Raw genomic sequence first — 15,992 nt, forward strand, 5'->3', positions numbered from 1 at the left:
GCACGGTGGCACATGCCTGTAATCCCAGCACTCAGGAGGCTGAGGCAGGAGGATCCTTGCAAGTTCGAGACCAGCCTGGGCTACAAAGTGAGCTCAAGGCTAGCCTGAACTGCATAGCGAGACCCTGCCTCAAAAAGACATACATACATACATACATACATACATACATACATACATAAAACAGGTAGGCAAGCCGGGTGTGGTGATGCATACCTGTAATCCCAGCACTCAGGAGGCTGAGGCAGGAGGATCCTTATGAGGTCAAGGCCAGCCTGGGCTACAAAGTGAGCTCAAGACCTGCCTGAATTGCGTAGCAAGACCTTGTCTCAAAATAAATAAAATAAAATATAAAATAAAATAAAATAGGCAGGCACATACTATCCTTTACATACATATGAATTATCAGTATCCAAAGGAAAAAGAAAACTTCACATATCCTGTTGACAAGTTAGAAGTTACTATGTGGAGCCAGATCCCCAGGATAACCTCCCCATAGACAGAGGGAGATGGCACCATTTGCCCCATTGCTCACGTTTCCAAGGCCCCCAAAAAACTGTCCTTGGGTATAAAACTGGCAAGGGGCTTAGCTTTTTTAAAGATATATATCTTCAAAACATACATAAGATTTGCAATTATGTCTTCCAAAGTGGGGAAAAGTTTCAAGGAGCAGGAAGTTCTCCTTTAGTCATCAGAGGAAAAAAAAGATTTTTAAAAATTTGTATATGTTCTCTTAAAAATAACATGACTTACTGAAATATCACTGACAATGATACAGGGTCTGGAGTTTGCTTATGTCTTAGTTACTTTTTCTTGTTGAGACAAAATACCCAACACAAGGTTAAAGGAAAAATGGTTTATTTATTTAGCTCTCTATTTGTAGAGGTTTCAGTTCATAGCTGGCTCCAGAAAAAAAGGAATAGCTGGCTCCAAGGCAAGGTGGCATGACAGAGGGGCATCGCAGAAGAGAAACAGTTCCTGGTGGGCAGAAGGTGGGAAGCCAGCAAAGCATCGAAGTAGGGAGGAACCAGGCAGCAAGCAGCAACAGCATCCCTCTTTCTGCCTTGTATTCTATCCAGGCTATGCACCCTTAGGGCAGGTAGCATTCACACCGAGGGAGGACCTTACCATATCCACTCCCAGAACTATGCCAAACCAGTCAGTGGACTAATTTAGTAACCACACACCTTTAATCCCAGCATCACAAAATTGAGATCCAGCCACCCCTGAAAAAGCCCTGCCTGTTACTGAATGAGGCTTTGAGGGTACATCTAGACACAAGCCTTTACAGCATATAAGGTTCCTTTACATAGTAACCAAGCTTTTTTTTTTTTTTTTTGGTTTTTTTCTGGTACCAGGAATTGACCCCCGAGCTTTATAAAATGAAATTCAGGCTAGAGTCTACTCATAACTGGACTTCTCAAAATAAATGATTATACTTTTTGTTGCTTGAATGACCCCCACTCTCCTCTAGCTTGCTCTTTCCTAGTCTCATTTCTTAATCTAAATAACCCCTACAGGGCTAATATAATCCAAAGGACAATGATGTACCTTGTCTGGTCTTCTACACCTGAATAAATAGAAGAATTTTTTTCCTACAAAGAGAAGGAACAGTACCTGAAGTTAACATTCATGCCAAGTATTAATATTTGATGAACCTAATTTTTCCCAAATTAAAAAGTCTTGTCAGACACTATTCACATATCATACCTTTGAGTTTGCCTTGCTCATGATTATGCAAAACAATGTAAATGGCTGCTTTAAGACCATGGTGATTTCCATGTGTGCTAAGTGGTTTTGTTTAAAAGCATTTCAGCATTTAGAAAACTGTTTCTGTTCCATGACAGAGCACAGTAAGTAGCATGTTTTCCTAGCTTGATAGGGTCACTGCTCTTATTATAGTTGACAAAAAGTATTCACAAAGCATAAGGGAAATAAACAAATTTTCATTATATAAATAAGATCTATATTTTGAAAAATTCTTTTAGTCATTTAATATAAATGGCAGTTATTTTTTATTTTGCTTTATGGTTTAAAGAGGAACAGCTTTAAATAAGATAGTACCAGAAAAAACATATAATTGAAATAAGCATGAAATGAATCAATATTGTTTACCAAACATTCACTCCTCTATCCAAAATGGTAGGAAAATCAAGCTGCTGTATCATTTGTCAGTTATATACCACACAGGGAAAAAAAAGTTACAGTATATAATTTTTTAATAATGGCAGCATAACTTTCTTTTTTTAATTTGTTTAAAAGAGTAAAAGAAGGATAACATAGTAATAGGGGGATTTACCGAATTACAAAGTGGTAGGACAATATCAATGGTAACTTCTTGAATTTAACTTTTAGAAGAGAAATAATTTGTGTTAAGGCTTTTCTGGTTTATTAATGGGCATTAGGTTTATAGTTTGGTCATTTCTGAAAGTTAGACACAGTCAGATACGTTGATGTATAGGACTTCTTGTTTATTCTACATTTGAAAGATCCACCAATACAATTTTCAAACATAATGCAGTCATGTTATTACTTGTCAACTGTAATAATCAGGATATAACCACATAGAGCAAATCTGTGAGAGGGAAAAAAATCCACCTCATCCCTGAGATCTCTTACTGGGATGGAGAATCCATGGAAACCACTGGCTGGTCTTCATTGACGAGGGAAATGCCAAAGAAATCACAATACAGATGGGTCAGATGGTCTCGGAGAACAGGACTGCTTGAGAGACACTGGCTAAAGGGATTTTCCTTGAGTTGCACATCAATCAGATCAAACCAGGGGAAAGGCCTGAGGTAGAAAAAAATTGTTATTTTTTTTATCCGTTCAGTATATCTTACTTGGCTGCTAAACACATGACTGAGGAAAGACCCGCTGAACTTGAAAATATCCCAGGAGAAACTTTGAACCTGAAAAGCAAAGCAAAGCAAAACAAAACAAGACTGAAAAATACAGAACACAACATCCAAGGACTGTGGAACCATCATAAAAGGTGTAACATACACACAATAATAACCCTAGAGGAGAAGAAAGAGAGAAAAGAACAGAATATTTGAAACAATAATGATTGAGCATTTCCCCAGATCAATGTCAGACACCAGACCAGAGATCCAGGAAGCAAGCTGAGAATATCAATCAAGATAAGTGCTAATGGGGCCTGGGTTATAGCTCAGCAGCACAGCACCTGCCTGGCAAGCACGAGGTCAGAGGTTGATTCCTGATACAAAAAAAAAAAAAAAGTGCTAACAAAAGCAACAACAAAAACCTACATCTAGATATTTTAAAACTATAGAAAATCAAATATAGAAAAATCCTGAAAAAGCTAGAGGAAAAAGGACTGTACCAACAGGGGAACAAAGATATGAATTAAACTGACTACTCTTTAGAACCATGCAAGAAGTATTTACCCAAGTAAATACTCCTTGACAAAGACACAAAAACAATACAATGAAGAAAACATAGCATTTTTGGCTGGGCGTGTAGTACATGCCTGTAATCCTGGCTCTCACAAGACTGAGGCAGGAGGATCACTGAGTTCAAGGCCAGCCTGGGCTAAAAAGTGAGTTCCAGGCCAGCCTCAACTGCATAGCAAAACCCTGTTTCAAAAAGACAAAAAGAAAAAGAAAGCATAGCATTTTCAACAAATGACAATAGAACAACTGGACATACACATGAGAAAAAACTAATATAGACACAGAACTTACACCCTTCACAAAAAATGAATTCAAAATGTATCACAAATTTAAACTGGCATGGTAGTGTACACGTGTAATCCCAGCACTAGGGAGGCTGAGGCAGGAAGATTCCCATGATTTTGAGAGAGGCTTGGGCTCCATAATGAATTCAAACCCAGCCTGAACTACATGAGACCGTGTTTCAAAAATCTAAAAAGACTAAAACAGATAAGAAAAACCCTAACAAATTTAAATGTAAAATGTATAACTGCAAAAGTCCCAGAAGATAATAGAAAAAAAATCTAGTTGACTCCCTCCAAGGGGGGTTGGTAGTAATGTGGAAGGCATAACTGTAATGTGAAAGGCATGATCCATAGAAGAAAGAATTGATAAATTGGACTTAAGTAAAATTAAAGATTTCTGTTCCATGAAAAATATTGTCAAGAAAATGAAAATGCAAGCAATAGACTGGGAGAAAATACTGGCAAAAGATATATCTTTGTTATCCAAAATATACAAAGAACTCTTAAAACAACATAAAAATGAAAAACTCAAAAATAGGTAAAACACCTTGATAGTCACCTCACCAAAAAAGATGTACATGCAGCAAATAAACATAGTAAAAGATCTTCAACAATACGCAGTTCCAAATTAGAACAGCAATGAAACAATCATCCACTTCTACTAGAAGTGCCAGAATGTGAAACACTGACAACATAGAGGGCAATAGTAAATCTCTTCATTGTGGGTGAGAATACAAATGATACTTCAGAAGACAGTTTGGTAGTTTTGTTTTTCTTTATAAAATTAGCAGATGATTCAGCAATCGAACATATTGGCATTTACTAAAATAAACCAAAAACATGTTTTCCCACAAAAATTGCCTACGGATGTTTATAGGAGCATTCACAATTACCAAAGCTTGGAAACAACTAAGATGTCCTTTAGTAAATGAATAGATAAACCGTAGTAACAGAGCCAGACAGTGCAACATTACTTGGCAGTAAAACTAAATGAGCTTTCAAGCTATGAAAAGACATGAAGGAAACATGTATTTGTAAATGACAGAAGCCCATTTACAAGGCTACATATTCTGTGACTCTAACTATATAATCTTCCGGAAAAGGGAAAACTATTGATACAGTAAAAAGATCAGGGCTTGCCAAGGCAGGAGACTGAGGCAGGAGGGATGAGTGGAGGAGTACAGAGAAAACAGCAGTAAAAATTTTCTGTGTGATACTAGAGTGGAAGATGAAAATTATTATACATTTCTTCAAAGCCCTCATACATTTCTTCATCCTAATGTAAACTATGGACTCAAAGTGATAATGATATATGGATGTAGGTTGGTAAATTTTAAGAGATGCATCACTCCAGTGGGGGAAAGTTGATAATGTGGGAGGCTATGTATGCAGGGAGACAGGAAATCTCTATATCTTCCTCTCAATTTTGTTATAAAATTAACTGCATTTTTTAAAAGTATGTTTTTAGACTTCAAAGAAGAGGGGAGATTCAATGAAAATATATTGCACCAAGACTATATTAAAAATTGTGAACCTTTATTCATCAGATGACACAGCTTCAAACATTTTTTGTTTTCTTTCCTTTCCTTTTCCTTTTCTTATTTTGAGACAGGGTCTCACTCTTTAGTTCAGACTGGCCTTGAACTCACTATGTAGCCTAGGTTAGCCTCAAACTCTGAGAAATCTTCCTGTCTCGGCCTCCTGAGTGCTGGGATTACAATGCCTGGTGGCTTCAAACTTTATAAAGAAAGATCATTACAAATATGGAGTGAATATGAGAAACTACAATCAAATGGAAATACTAATACGCCAAACCTCTCTTTCTAAAAGTTCATTTGACAAGAATGTAGCTCATTACTTTTCCAATTTTATATGCATAAGTATCACATGGGATCCTGTAAAAATGCAAATTCTCTACAAATTCATCTCAGCAGCATATGGAACTTTCTCCCAAATAGACCTAATAGCCCATAAATCATGGTTAAATATGAAAGAATCAGAATTAACCCATACATATTATAAGACCATAGTGCAATGAAATTAGAAATGAATGACAAAAGAGACCACGGAAATTATGCAAATACACGGAGATTAATCAATATGTTTTTGAATAATCAGTGGGTCACAGAAGAAATCAGTTCTTGGGATCATATGATAATGCCAGTACAATACACCAGAAACTACAGGACACAATGAAAGCAGTCCTAAGAGGGAAGTTTACAGCTGTGAATGCCCACATCAGAAAAACACAGCAAGGCCAAATAAAAAACATAATGATACACCTTCAGGTCCTAGAAAAGCAAGAACAATCCAAATGTAAAACTGTAAAAGAAAGGAAATTATAAGGCAAAAACCAATGAAATTGAGACTAAAAAAAATCAATAGAATAGCCAGGTGTGGTGGTGCGCACCTGTAATCCCAGCACTTGGGAGGCTGAGGCAGGAGGGTCATTGCAAGTTCGAGACCAGCCTGGGCTACAAAGTGAGCTCAAGGCCAGCCTGAACTGCAAAGCGAAACCCTGTCTGAAAAAGACCGCCCCCCCAAAAAAATCAATAGAATCAGTGAACCAATGAGCTTGTTCTTTGAAAGAATAAAGAAAATAGAAATCCTGAGCCAATCTTACAAAAAAGAAAAGACTCATATCAATGCAATTAGAAATGAAAAAGGCAAAACAATGGATACCACCAAAATCCAGAAGATCGTTAGTAATTACCTTGAAAACCTGTACTCCAATAAATTGGAGAATCTAAGAGAAATGGGCAGATTTCTACATATATATGAATTACCAAAATTGAACCAAGAAGATATAGAAACCCTAAATAATCCAATAATAGGCAATAAATTGATCCAGTAATAAAAACCTCACCAATAAGAAAACCCCAGAAGGGCTGGGGATTTAGCTCAGTAGCACAGTGCCTGCCTGGCAAGCGCAAGGTCATGAGTTCGATTCCTGGTACCAGAACCCCCTCCCCCCGCAAAAAAAACACTATGGTCTCAAAGAAAACCCCAGGGCTGGAATTTGACATGGAACAGAGTAAGAGCTGACAAAGGAGAGGCCAATGCCAGGCGTGGTGGCACACGCCTGTAATCCCAGCACCTGGGAGGCTGAGGCAGGAGGATCCTTGCAGGTTCAAGACCAGCCTGGGCTACAAAGTGAGCTCAAGGTCAGCCTGAACTGCACAGGGAGACTCTGTCTCCAAAAGACAAAAAAAAAAAAAAAAAAAAAAACAAAGGAGAGGCCAGAGAGAAAGGAAAAAAATGAGGGGATGTGAATTATCATGAACTCTGAGAGAAGAGATTGGTTCAGTAAGGATGGCACATTCATTAGTCAAGGGAGAGAAGGAGCTTAAAGTGTTCTGCAGATCTAGTGACATGGAAGTCACTAGTAATAAGGGCACCAATTTTTACATATTAGATTTTCAAAGACTAAAAGGATTAATTTTATAGTTATCAATGTGTAGAGAAATGGTACTTTCATGTTTGTGGAGATGATTTGAGAAGCAATTTGGGAATATATATTCTCTAACCCAGAAATTCTTCCATATATTTAGTGCAAGAATATCCAAAGCTGCCTTTTGTGCAAAATTTGGGGCCAGAGAAAAGAACTGCATGTTTATCAAGTAAAAATAGGGAAAATAAATTTAATTAAATAAATGTATCAAACTGAAGCCTAGTCTCATAAAGGATATGATTATACTAACCTACAATAGTATCTATTATAGGAAGTGAAATCAGTATATGTAGTTCCCAGGTTTCTAGTACCATACATAGGAATAGATATGTATGTGTGTTATAATGACAATTTATATATCTATAAATGCATTGATAAGAAGACAAAATATAAAAACTTTTAGAAGTAAAATTTATGAAATGAGATATAGGAGGAAAAAGAGGCTTTCACTTTTCCACTGGCTGAATTTTTTTAAAAATGCATTATTTTATCAGTTTTTAAAAGAGAATATGAAAGAATAAAAAAAAATTTGACAAGACAAGAATATGGGAGAAATCTGAATGGCCAGATGTCTGCCATCTTACCTTTTCTTTTTTTTTTTTTTTGGTACCAAAAATCAAATTCAGGATCTGTCTTGGTTACTTTTTTCTCGTTGCTGGGACAAAATATCTGACGACCAAAATTAAGGAAGGAAAGGTTTATTGCGCTTACAGTTTGTGGAGGTTTCAATCTGTACTAGGCATGATTATAAGGCAGAGTGGCATGTGGCAGAGGGCTGCATCTCAGGGCGGCAGCACACAGCTAAGCTACAAGCACACACATGAGGGCGGAATGGAGGAGGAATAGCCTCAAGCAGCTTCTTCCTCTCCCTTACATATGTAAACTATCCACCCCAGGGCGGGTGTAGCTCTCACACCCATATTCAAACTCTAATAGCCTGCTCCAGGGCCACAGGAGGCTTTGGGGGGACACACAGATATAAACCGTAACAGGATCTTGCGCTTGCCAGACAGGTGCTGAGCTACATCCCTGGCCCCATCTTACCTTTGCTGAAACATGTTCCTCATATAGACTGCATTGACAAAATCTGTTAACTGAAATTTGGGGCAAGATGTTTCATCTGTTTTACAGTCTTCATAGTGCACAGAAAGAAACACTTTATTCAGAAGCTGCAGCACTTGTAAATACGGCATGTTGCTTGCTGTGCAGATGTTTAGGACTGCATAGAATACTCCCTCCAACCATTTGATATTAAGGGTTATTCCCCCTAAACATCAATGAAAAGATAAATAACAGTTAGCAGCAGGGAACGTAGTTACAGGGAAGTAGAATAAATCCCAGCCAGTGACTAGAACCCACTTTTTTTGTCAATACAGGTTGGTAATATGGACCTCAAGATAAGGAAACTCTCTCTCCTACTTGGCCAACAGCTCTATTTGCCCTTTATAACACAGGATGTGTTGATTATACCAAAGAAGGGCAGGTGCCACTAATGTAGACATGACTAAGGGCAAAAGTTCCTCCAGAATGATCTTTGCCAACAAGGGAAAGGAACTGGGGCAACTGTAAAACTACGAGGAAAAGCCATGTCATCCCTAGACATTGCATTTGCCTGTTTAAGCTATTTCCCCTTGGTGCTTCCGGTTCTTCCTCAAGGGATCAAATAATTAGCCCTCTCAACTCTTCCTAATAAAGGCTATTTTTACCACCACTGTCCCCATACCAAACCTAAATGGCTGAGAACGTGTCTAACTTGTGCTCCATTCCCCCACCCCCAACATACAGCATACGGATTTAACAATATTGGAAAAAAAAAAAAAAAAAAAAAAAAACACCCACAATATGGCAACAGGCCAAGGGGAAGAAAATTTTTAAAAGAATGCTAAAAATATAGTGAACTATTACCAGCAGGACTGTAAGGGCAGGTAGCCCGAAGAATCACAGCATCTTGGAGAGCAGCGGTGATTTCCTTATTGGCTCCCCAGATGTTGTCAAAATCCTCAGCACACTGATACTTAGGCCGCAAAATACTGGTGGTGTTTAGTAGTAGTTTCAACCTGGAAGCCACCAAGACAGGGAGTGGAGCACTCGGTCTGGAATACATCCAACCCCAGCAGACTCCTTCCTGCTCAGCGCTGCTCAGAGGCAAAACAGGTCTGGATCTGTGCTGAGGTCATAAATTACTTAGATTGTTCATCCATCCACCTAGCAAATCCTTACTAAATGTTATAATGTGTCGAGCACTGGGATAGACACTAGAACTACAAAAATAATATGGGCACATTTTCAGTAATTTATCATGGTAACTGGTGGTTTCCCTTTTCACTGATACACAGAAGAATATTATTCAGCTCGACAAAGTGGGGTGGTAATGTGTTATTACAGTTCTATACATTTGTACAGCAAAGAAAATATCCCACTCACAAGTACTATGGGGGGGAATGAAGAAGGCACAATTAGAAAGGGGAGTTGGATCCTTCTGCAGATTAAGCAGCCTCCTCATCACTGTAAAGACTGACTCTAAAAGGTAGGGGCTACGGTAGAGGTGGTAAACAGAAGTCAAAGGTGAGGCAGGCACCAGTTCTGTTCTCATCCTAACAAGGTACCTGGGGAGTGGGATGGCGGCTGCAAAGCTGTACACAATGCAGGTCTTCTTCAGGCTCTTTTGAATTTCTAAGCAGATATTCGGCAGCTGAGATGGCAAGCAGCAGAGGAATAGTACGTTGGCCCAACCTACCAGATAAGCGTTATGGTAAAAGCACTGGATCCCCAATTTCTGGAACTCAGCTGGGAAAGATAAGGAAGGACAGAAAGAGCACAGTACAAAAGACTTTTACTCAAACATCAACCACATAAGGGCAGTCATTATTTTATTTCAGTAAAGTAATCCAAGCCTTATGTCCACATAAACCAGAAGATATTCGTGTCTGCCTTCTTCTATAAGCTATGCAGCAACGTCCTAGCCCCACTACTAAAGCAGCCGGGGTTACTGCAGCAGTGCTTGAGATTATGATAATTCACCTTTAGCTTACTTTTAGACCAAATGCTAAAATTTTTCAAAATATTTAAGGAAGAAAAAATCTCTAAGAAACCTTTTGATTCAATTTACTAAAGGCTTATCATGTGCCAGATAATGTACAATGTACTTTATTACATTATTTAAGGTAATCATCACAAGGAACTTCTGAGGTAGACACTAATGGTATACCCATATCACAGATGAGGAAACTCAAGCTTCATGAGGTTTGGCTTTGGGAAGTTACGTGACTTGCCTTAAGTGACACAGCTCACTGGTTTAAGTTGGTAAGACTAGGAAAATGGAAGAGTAGAGAGCAGGGACTGGCAAAGTTTGGAAAGATTTCCCAGTTTCTGTAAAGTATAAACAATTTAATGTTCACAGGATTTCCTTTTTTTTTTTTTTTTTGGTAAATGTAGAGTGGTATGCTGGGTATGGTGGTGCATGCCTGAAATCCCAGGACAAAGCTGAGGTGGGAGGGTTGTAAGTTTCAGTCCAGCCTGGGAAACTTAGTGACCTACTGAGATAAAAAGAAAAAAATTAAAAGAATGGGCTGGAAGGTAGCTCAGTGTAAAAGTGGTGGATTTAATCCTTGGTACTGCAGTAAATAAATAGATAAATAAATGAAGAAAGAAAGAAATAGTAGAGAAATATGATAATTTATGTATTTGCATAAAAACACTCACTGGTCACTGGTAGTTAATCATTTGTATTTACTACAACATAGAGTTTTGAAAAAATTTAAAATGTACATCTGGCAGTATACTTTAAGGATTTTTGAAAAACAATATGATAAACATTGGAGATGTGAATTCTTATTGTAATGACCAAAAATATATGACAAAAGTGACGTTGAGGTTACCTGGATAGTCATACATCTGGAAGACAGATAACATAAAAACGATTAGAATGCAGGCAGAACTGGGGGGTGCCTACCTGTAACCTCAGTACTCAGTGAGTCTGAGGCAGGAGCACTGCAATTAGAGCCTCGGCCAGCCTGCATAACTTAATGACTCAGCAAGATCGAGTCTCAAAAAAAAGCAATGCCAAATGTGGTGGGACCTGCCTGCAACCCCAGCACTCAGGAGGCAGAGGCAGGAGGACTGCCCCAAGTTTGAGACCAGCCTAGGCTACACAGTGAGCTCAAGGCTAGCCTGAACTGCATAGTGAGACCCTGTCTCAAAAAGAACAGCAAAACAACAACAAAAAAAGTAGGTACAGCATTCTTTCGGGAGTTGTCCTCAATCTTGTTATGCGCATAGAAGCTACTGCTAAGCATTTTGAATTCTTGCTTCCTTATGCAACACAGAGAGGTATTTTTAAATTGTCATTTTATTACTAATATAAATACTGCTTCCCAAAAAATATAGGTATTATACTAAAATATATATACTACTTAAAATACTCATAGGTTTAAGAAATACACCTGGGTGGTAAGATTTTTATTTAAGTCTCCTTAATATATAAAGAACATTTAAAGTTAGTTTAAAAAAAAACAGGCAATCTAATAAAACACAAAAGCAACGAAAGAAGATGAAATATCAATAAACTCATGAAAAATATTCAACTTACAGTGGTCAATGAAAGAAAAAATCTAAAAACGTATTACATAGTGGTATTAAGAATGATTATCAGCATTGACCAGAGTGTAATGAAATGGGCATTCTCATAGAATACTGGTGAAATTTTACACATGAACTACCTTTCTTGAGGTCAATTTGAAAAAGTGTACTTGAAGTTTCTTTAACAAGTAAACATATACATGGTCAAGCCACTTCATTCCCAGGTATTTACCCAAGAAAAATGAAAACAGATGAATATGTAAACTGTGGGATATGCATGCAATGAATACTACTCAGAAATAAGAATAATGATACATGAAATGACATGGATATCTCTCAAAATAGTTAAATAATGAGAAATAATGAAAGAAGTCAGACCAAAAGAAAGTAAAAGCTGCGCATGGTGGTGTGTACCTATAATCCCAGCACTCTAGGAGACTGAGGCAGGAGGATCACAAGTTCAAACCCAGCAGAGGTTACTTAGCGACTTAGCAACAATCTGACTCAAAAAATTAAAAGAAGGGCTAGAGTCAGGTATGGCAGTGCATGCCTGTAATCCCAGCACTTTTGAGGCTGAGGCAGAAGGATCACTGCAAGTCCAAGGGCTACACAGTGAGTTCAAAACCAATCTGAACTACATAAGGAGACCCTGTCTTAAAAAAAAAAAGCCTGGAGATGTAGCTCAGTATGAAGGTCCTGAGTTTAAACCCCTCATATTAAAAATAAATAAATAAATAAAATATATGGTTCCATTATTAAATTCTAGAATATGAAAACAAATCTATGGTGACAGAAATCATTGTCATTGGTTTCTTGGGCAGGGATCTGATCAGCAGTAGAGAAAGTGGTATCACAAAGACAAGAGGCAACTTTTTGACCTTGACTGTGTCCATGGGTTTCACAGGAGTACACATGTGTCAAAACACAAAGTTATACACTTAGTGTGCAGTTTACTGAATAAAAATACTATCTTAATAAAGCTATACCTGTTTGGGTGTTGTTTTTTGAGACAGGGTCACATTATATAGTTCAGGCCAGCCTTGAACTCACTATGTAGCCCAGGCTGACCTCAAACTTGCAGCAATCCTCCTGACTCAGCCTCCCAAGTGCTGAGATTACAGGTGTGTGCTGCTACGCACAGCCTACATCCATACTTTGAAATGCTATACAATCTCAAAACCATTTCTTACATTAAATTTAATCTCTTTACTGATGTAAATAAATTTTAAACCCTAAGGAAAAAGCAAAGAAAAGGAGAATGATGTGGAGTGTCTGGCATTTGTAGCCACTCTGCAGGCTGGACTCCAAGTGCAGCATACCTGCACTGTGGGTGGCACCAGGTAAGTGTGTCCAAAGCCTGCCAATGGAACAATGGGAGGGTTAAAAAAAAAATCATTATTTTAAGAATGTTAAATGATATAGGAATAATCTTATAAAACATTAAGTGGAAAAATCAGGATACAATTTGGGCATGCTGGTGCACATCTGTAATTCCAGCAGTTGGGAGGCTGAGGCAAGAGGATTGCTGTGAATTTAAGGCCAGTCTGGGCTACACAGTCAGACATTGTCTCAAAAAAAAAATCAGATACAAACAACTAGGTACAGTATCAATGACTGATATAATTTAAAAGAAAAAAACAGCCAGGCGTGGTGGCACATGCCTGTAATCCCAGCATTTGGGAGGCTGAGGCAGGAGGATCATTATGAGTTTGAGACCAGTCTGGGCTACAAAGTGAGCTCAAGGTCAGCCTGAACTGCATAGCAAAACCCTGCCTCAAAAAGACAAAAAATAAAATAAATTAAAAAATAAAAAATAGGAAGAAATGCTAACCCTGCTAAGGTTATAGGTAGTTATTATTTTCTTCTAGAATAATATCTTATAATATGCATGTGATTTTGAATTATATTTTTTGCATTTTTAATAATTGAAGTATAATTTACATATAGTACCACACACAGATCTGAAGTATATACTTTGAAAATTTTTGACAAATGTATACTTTCATGTAACCCATACGTCTCTCAAAACATTTCCATCTCCCTGGAAAATTCTTTTTTTTTTTTTTTTCCAGTACCGGGAATTGAACTCACAACCTTGTGCTTGCCAGGTAGGCGCTGTGCCACTGAGCTAAATCCCCAGCCTCTTCCTGGAAAATTCTTCAGGCCCTTTCTAAGTCCATCTCTTCAGAAGCAATCACTGCATTTATTTCATCATTGCATTTATTTATTTCTATCACATAGATTAGTGAATGGAATCATTACAGAAGACATTTTTAGATTTCAATGGTTTTTAAAATATAAAGCCAAATGTAAATACTTGGAATTGTTTAATGTCCACCAGACTAATTCTTCCAGTTAGAAGATTTGAACTCTGTATGGAAAGCTTTCCTGTATCACACACCCAGAAAAATAATTCACCACCAAAGGCACAAGCAGTAGAGATGGATATAAAACATTTAAGTGCAGAAAAAAATTGCTCCAAACAATAAGCTCAATAGGCATCGTTAGCTGGGTGTTGTGGCACATGCCTGTAATCCCAGCACTCAGGAGGCTGAGGCAGGAGGACTGTTGCAAGTTTGGGGCCAACATCAGCTACAAAGTGAGTTCAAATTGAGCCTGAACTGCATAGTGACACCCTGTCTCAAACACACACACACACACACACACACACAATTAAAGCCATCTTCCTATCTTTTCTCAAAACTAGTAAGCTCAGAACTCTGCATGCTACATAGGACTCCTTTTTAAAGGGACCCTCTCAAAATGGCTTTGTTAACACAGGACCAACACAACCAAACCCCCTGTATAACACACTGTTTCCTCACTCAAGGCCTCTGGCCTCCGAGTGGAGATGCGCAGATTCTCAGCAGGGATGGGGACGAGCTGCAGCAGTGCACAAGTCAGCTGCTTCCCAAGATGGCCGCCTCCAATGATGCCCACTTTTAACTTCTCATTGTCAGCAGAGGCCAAATCAACTGATTCAACTGGTAATGATCTAGAATTTTGATTCTCCTGTATTGATTCTCTGAAGAAAGAACAGACCAACACACACATAAATACATGCTCATATAGTAGTTGTTCCTGTCAACCTCTAATGTTCTCTGCATTAATTTTCTCAAGCATAGGCCTGGTGGCACCTTAAGTATCTCAGAGACACGGTATTTCAGTTGTGTGCCATTTATCCGGTCTTTTAGGGAATGAGATTTTCTAAAAACCAAATCACACCTATTTTTCTTTTGTTCTTTTTCTTTTTTTTTTTTTGGTACTGGGAATTGAACTCATGACCTTGCACTTGCCAGGCAGGTACTTGTGCCCCTGAGCTATATCCCCAGCCCACACCCATTTTTTCAAGGGACCAAAACTGGATTAAAATACTTTTAAGTGCACATCTTTTTGTTACATGTATTGTGCATGTTCCTGTTGCTCAGACACAGGCCTTTATCATGCCACTGACTTCGGACTACTGTAGACAGTCACTGTTGTACACCACTCTATATAACCAGTTCCTTTATTTTTTTGTTTTCTAGGCAGAGAGCTGACAACATTTTTATCATGGTTTTTTAAAAAAGCACCTAGCATAAAATTTAGCTACCTTACCTATTTTAAGTGTCTCTTAGTGTTAACTATCAGGACATTATTACGCATCAGCTCTTTAGAACTTTTTAATCTGCAAAGCTGAAATTCCATATCCACTGAACAACTCCTCATTTCCCCTTCTCCCAACTGCTGGCAATTACTATCATTTTTTTTCCTGTGTGGCTACTTTAGATGCCTCACACAAGTAGAATCAGGTAGCACTTATGATTTTGCAACTGTTTTCTTTCACTTAGTGTAATGTCTTCAAATTACATCCATGTTGTAGCAGATGAGAGAATTTCCTTCTTTTTAAAGACTAAATAATATCCTGTTACACGTATACAACACAGTGTCTTTATTCATCATCAGTGGATACTTAGGCGCTTCCACATCTTGGCTATTAGGAATGCTGTAATGAACATGGGTATGCAAATATTTCTTCGAGATCCTGTTTTCAATTTTTTAGGATATACACCCAGAACTGCAATATGGATCATATGGCAATTGTGTTTTTAATTTTTAGAGGAACTTCCATACTGTCTTCCACTGTAGCTATACAATCTTACATTCTTACAAATCATGTACAAGGATTCCCATTTCTCTACATCCTCACCCAAAACTTGCTAACTTCTGGTTTTCTAATAGTGATCATTCTAACAGCAATAAGATGATATCTCAGCTGGGGGTGGT

The 15,992-nt window shown here is 38.1% G+C and overlaps 1 protein-coding gene across 3 annotated transcripts in view; it reads right to left on the bottom strand.

Annotated features, from left to right (window-relative positions):
- Window positions 1-2,296: 2,296 nt before the first annotated feature.
- Window positions 2,297-15,992, bottom strand: part of Noxred1 (NADP-dependent oxidoreductase domain containing 1) — a 34,616-nt gene continuing 20,920 nt past the window's right edge. For all 3 annotated transcript variants that reach the window (XM_005390195.2, XM_013517158.1, XM_013517159.1), the window contains 5 exons: window positions 14,552-14,751; window positions 9,755-9,935; window positions 9,054-9,205; window positions 8,193-8,415; window positions 2,297-2,790 (listed from right to left, as the gene is read on the bottom strand). In XM_005390195.2, the coding sequence (XP_005390252.1) occupies window positions 2,613-2,790; window positions 8,193-8,415; window positions 9,054-9,205; window positions 9,755-9,935; window positions 14,552-14,751 (934 nt within the window). In that variant the 3' untranslated portion in view covers window positions 2,297-2,612. The remainder of the gene's footprint in view (window positions 2,791-8,192; window positions 8,416-9,053; window positions 9,206-9,754; window positions 9,936-14,551; window positions 14,752-15,992) is intronic.

This window comes from Chinchilla lanigera, unplaced genomic scaffold, assembly GCF_000276665.1.
Source record: "Chinchilla lanigera isolate Chin_1 unplaced genomic scaffold, ChiLan1.0 scaffold00037, whole genome shotgun sequence".
In the NCBI taxonomy this organism is placed as follows: domain Eukaryota; kingdom Metazoa; phylum Chordata; class Mammalia; order Rodentia; family Chinchillidae; genus Chinchilla; species Chinchilla lanigera.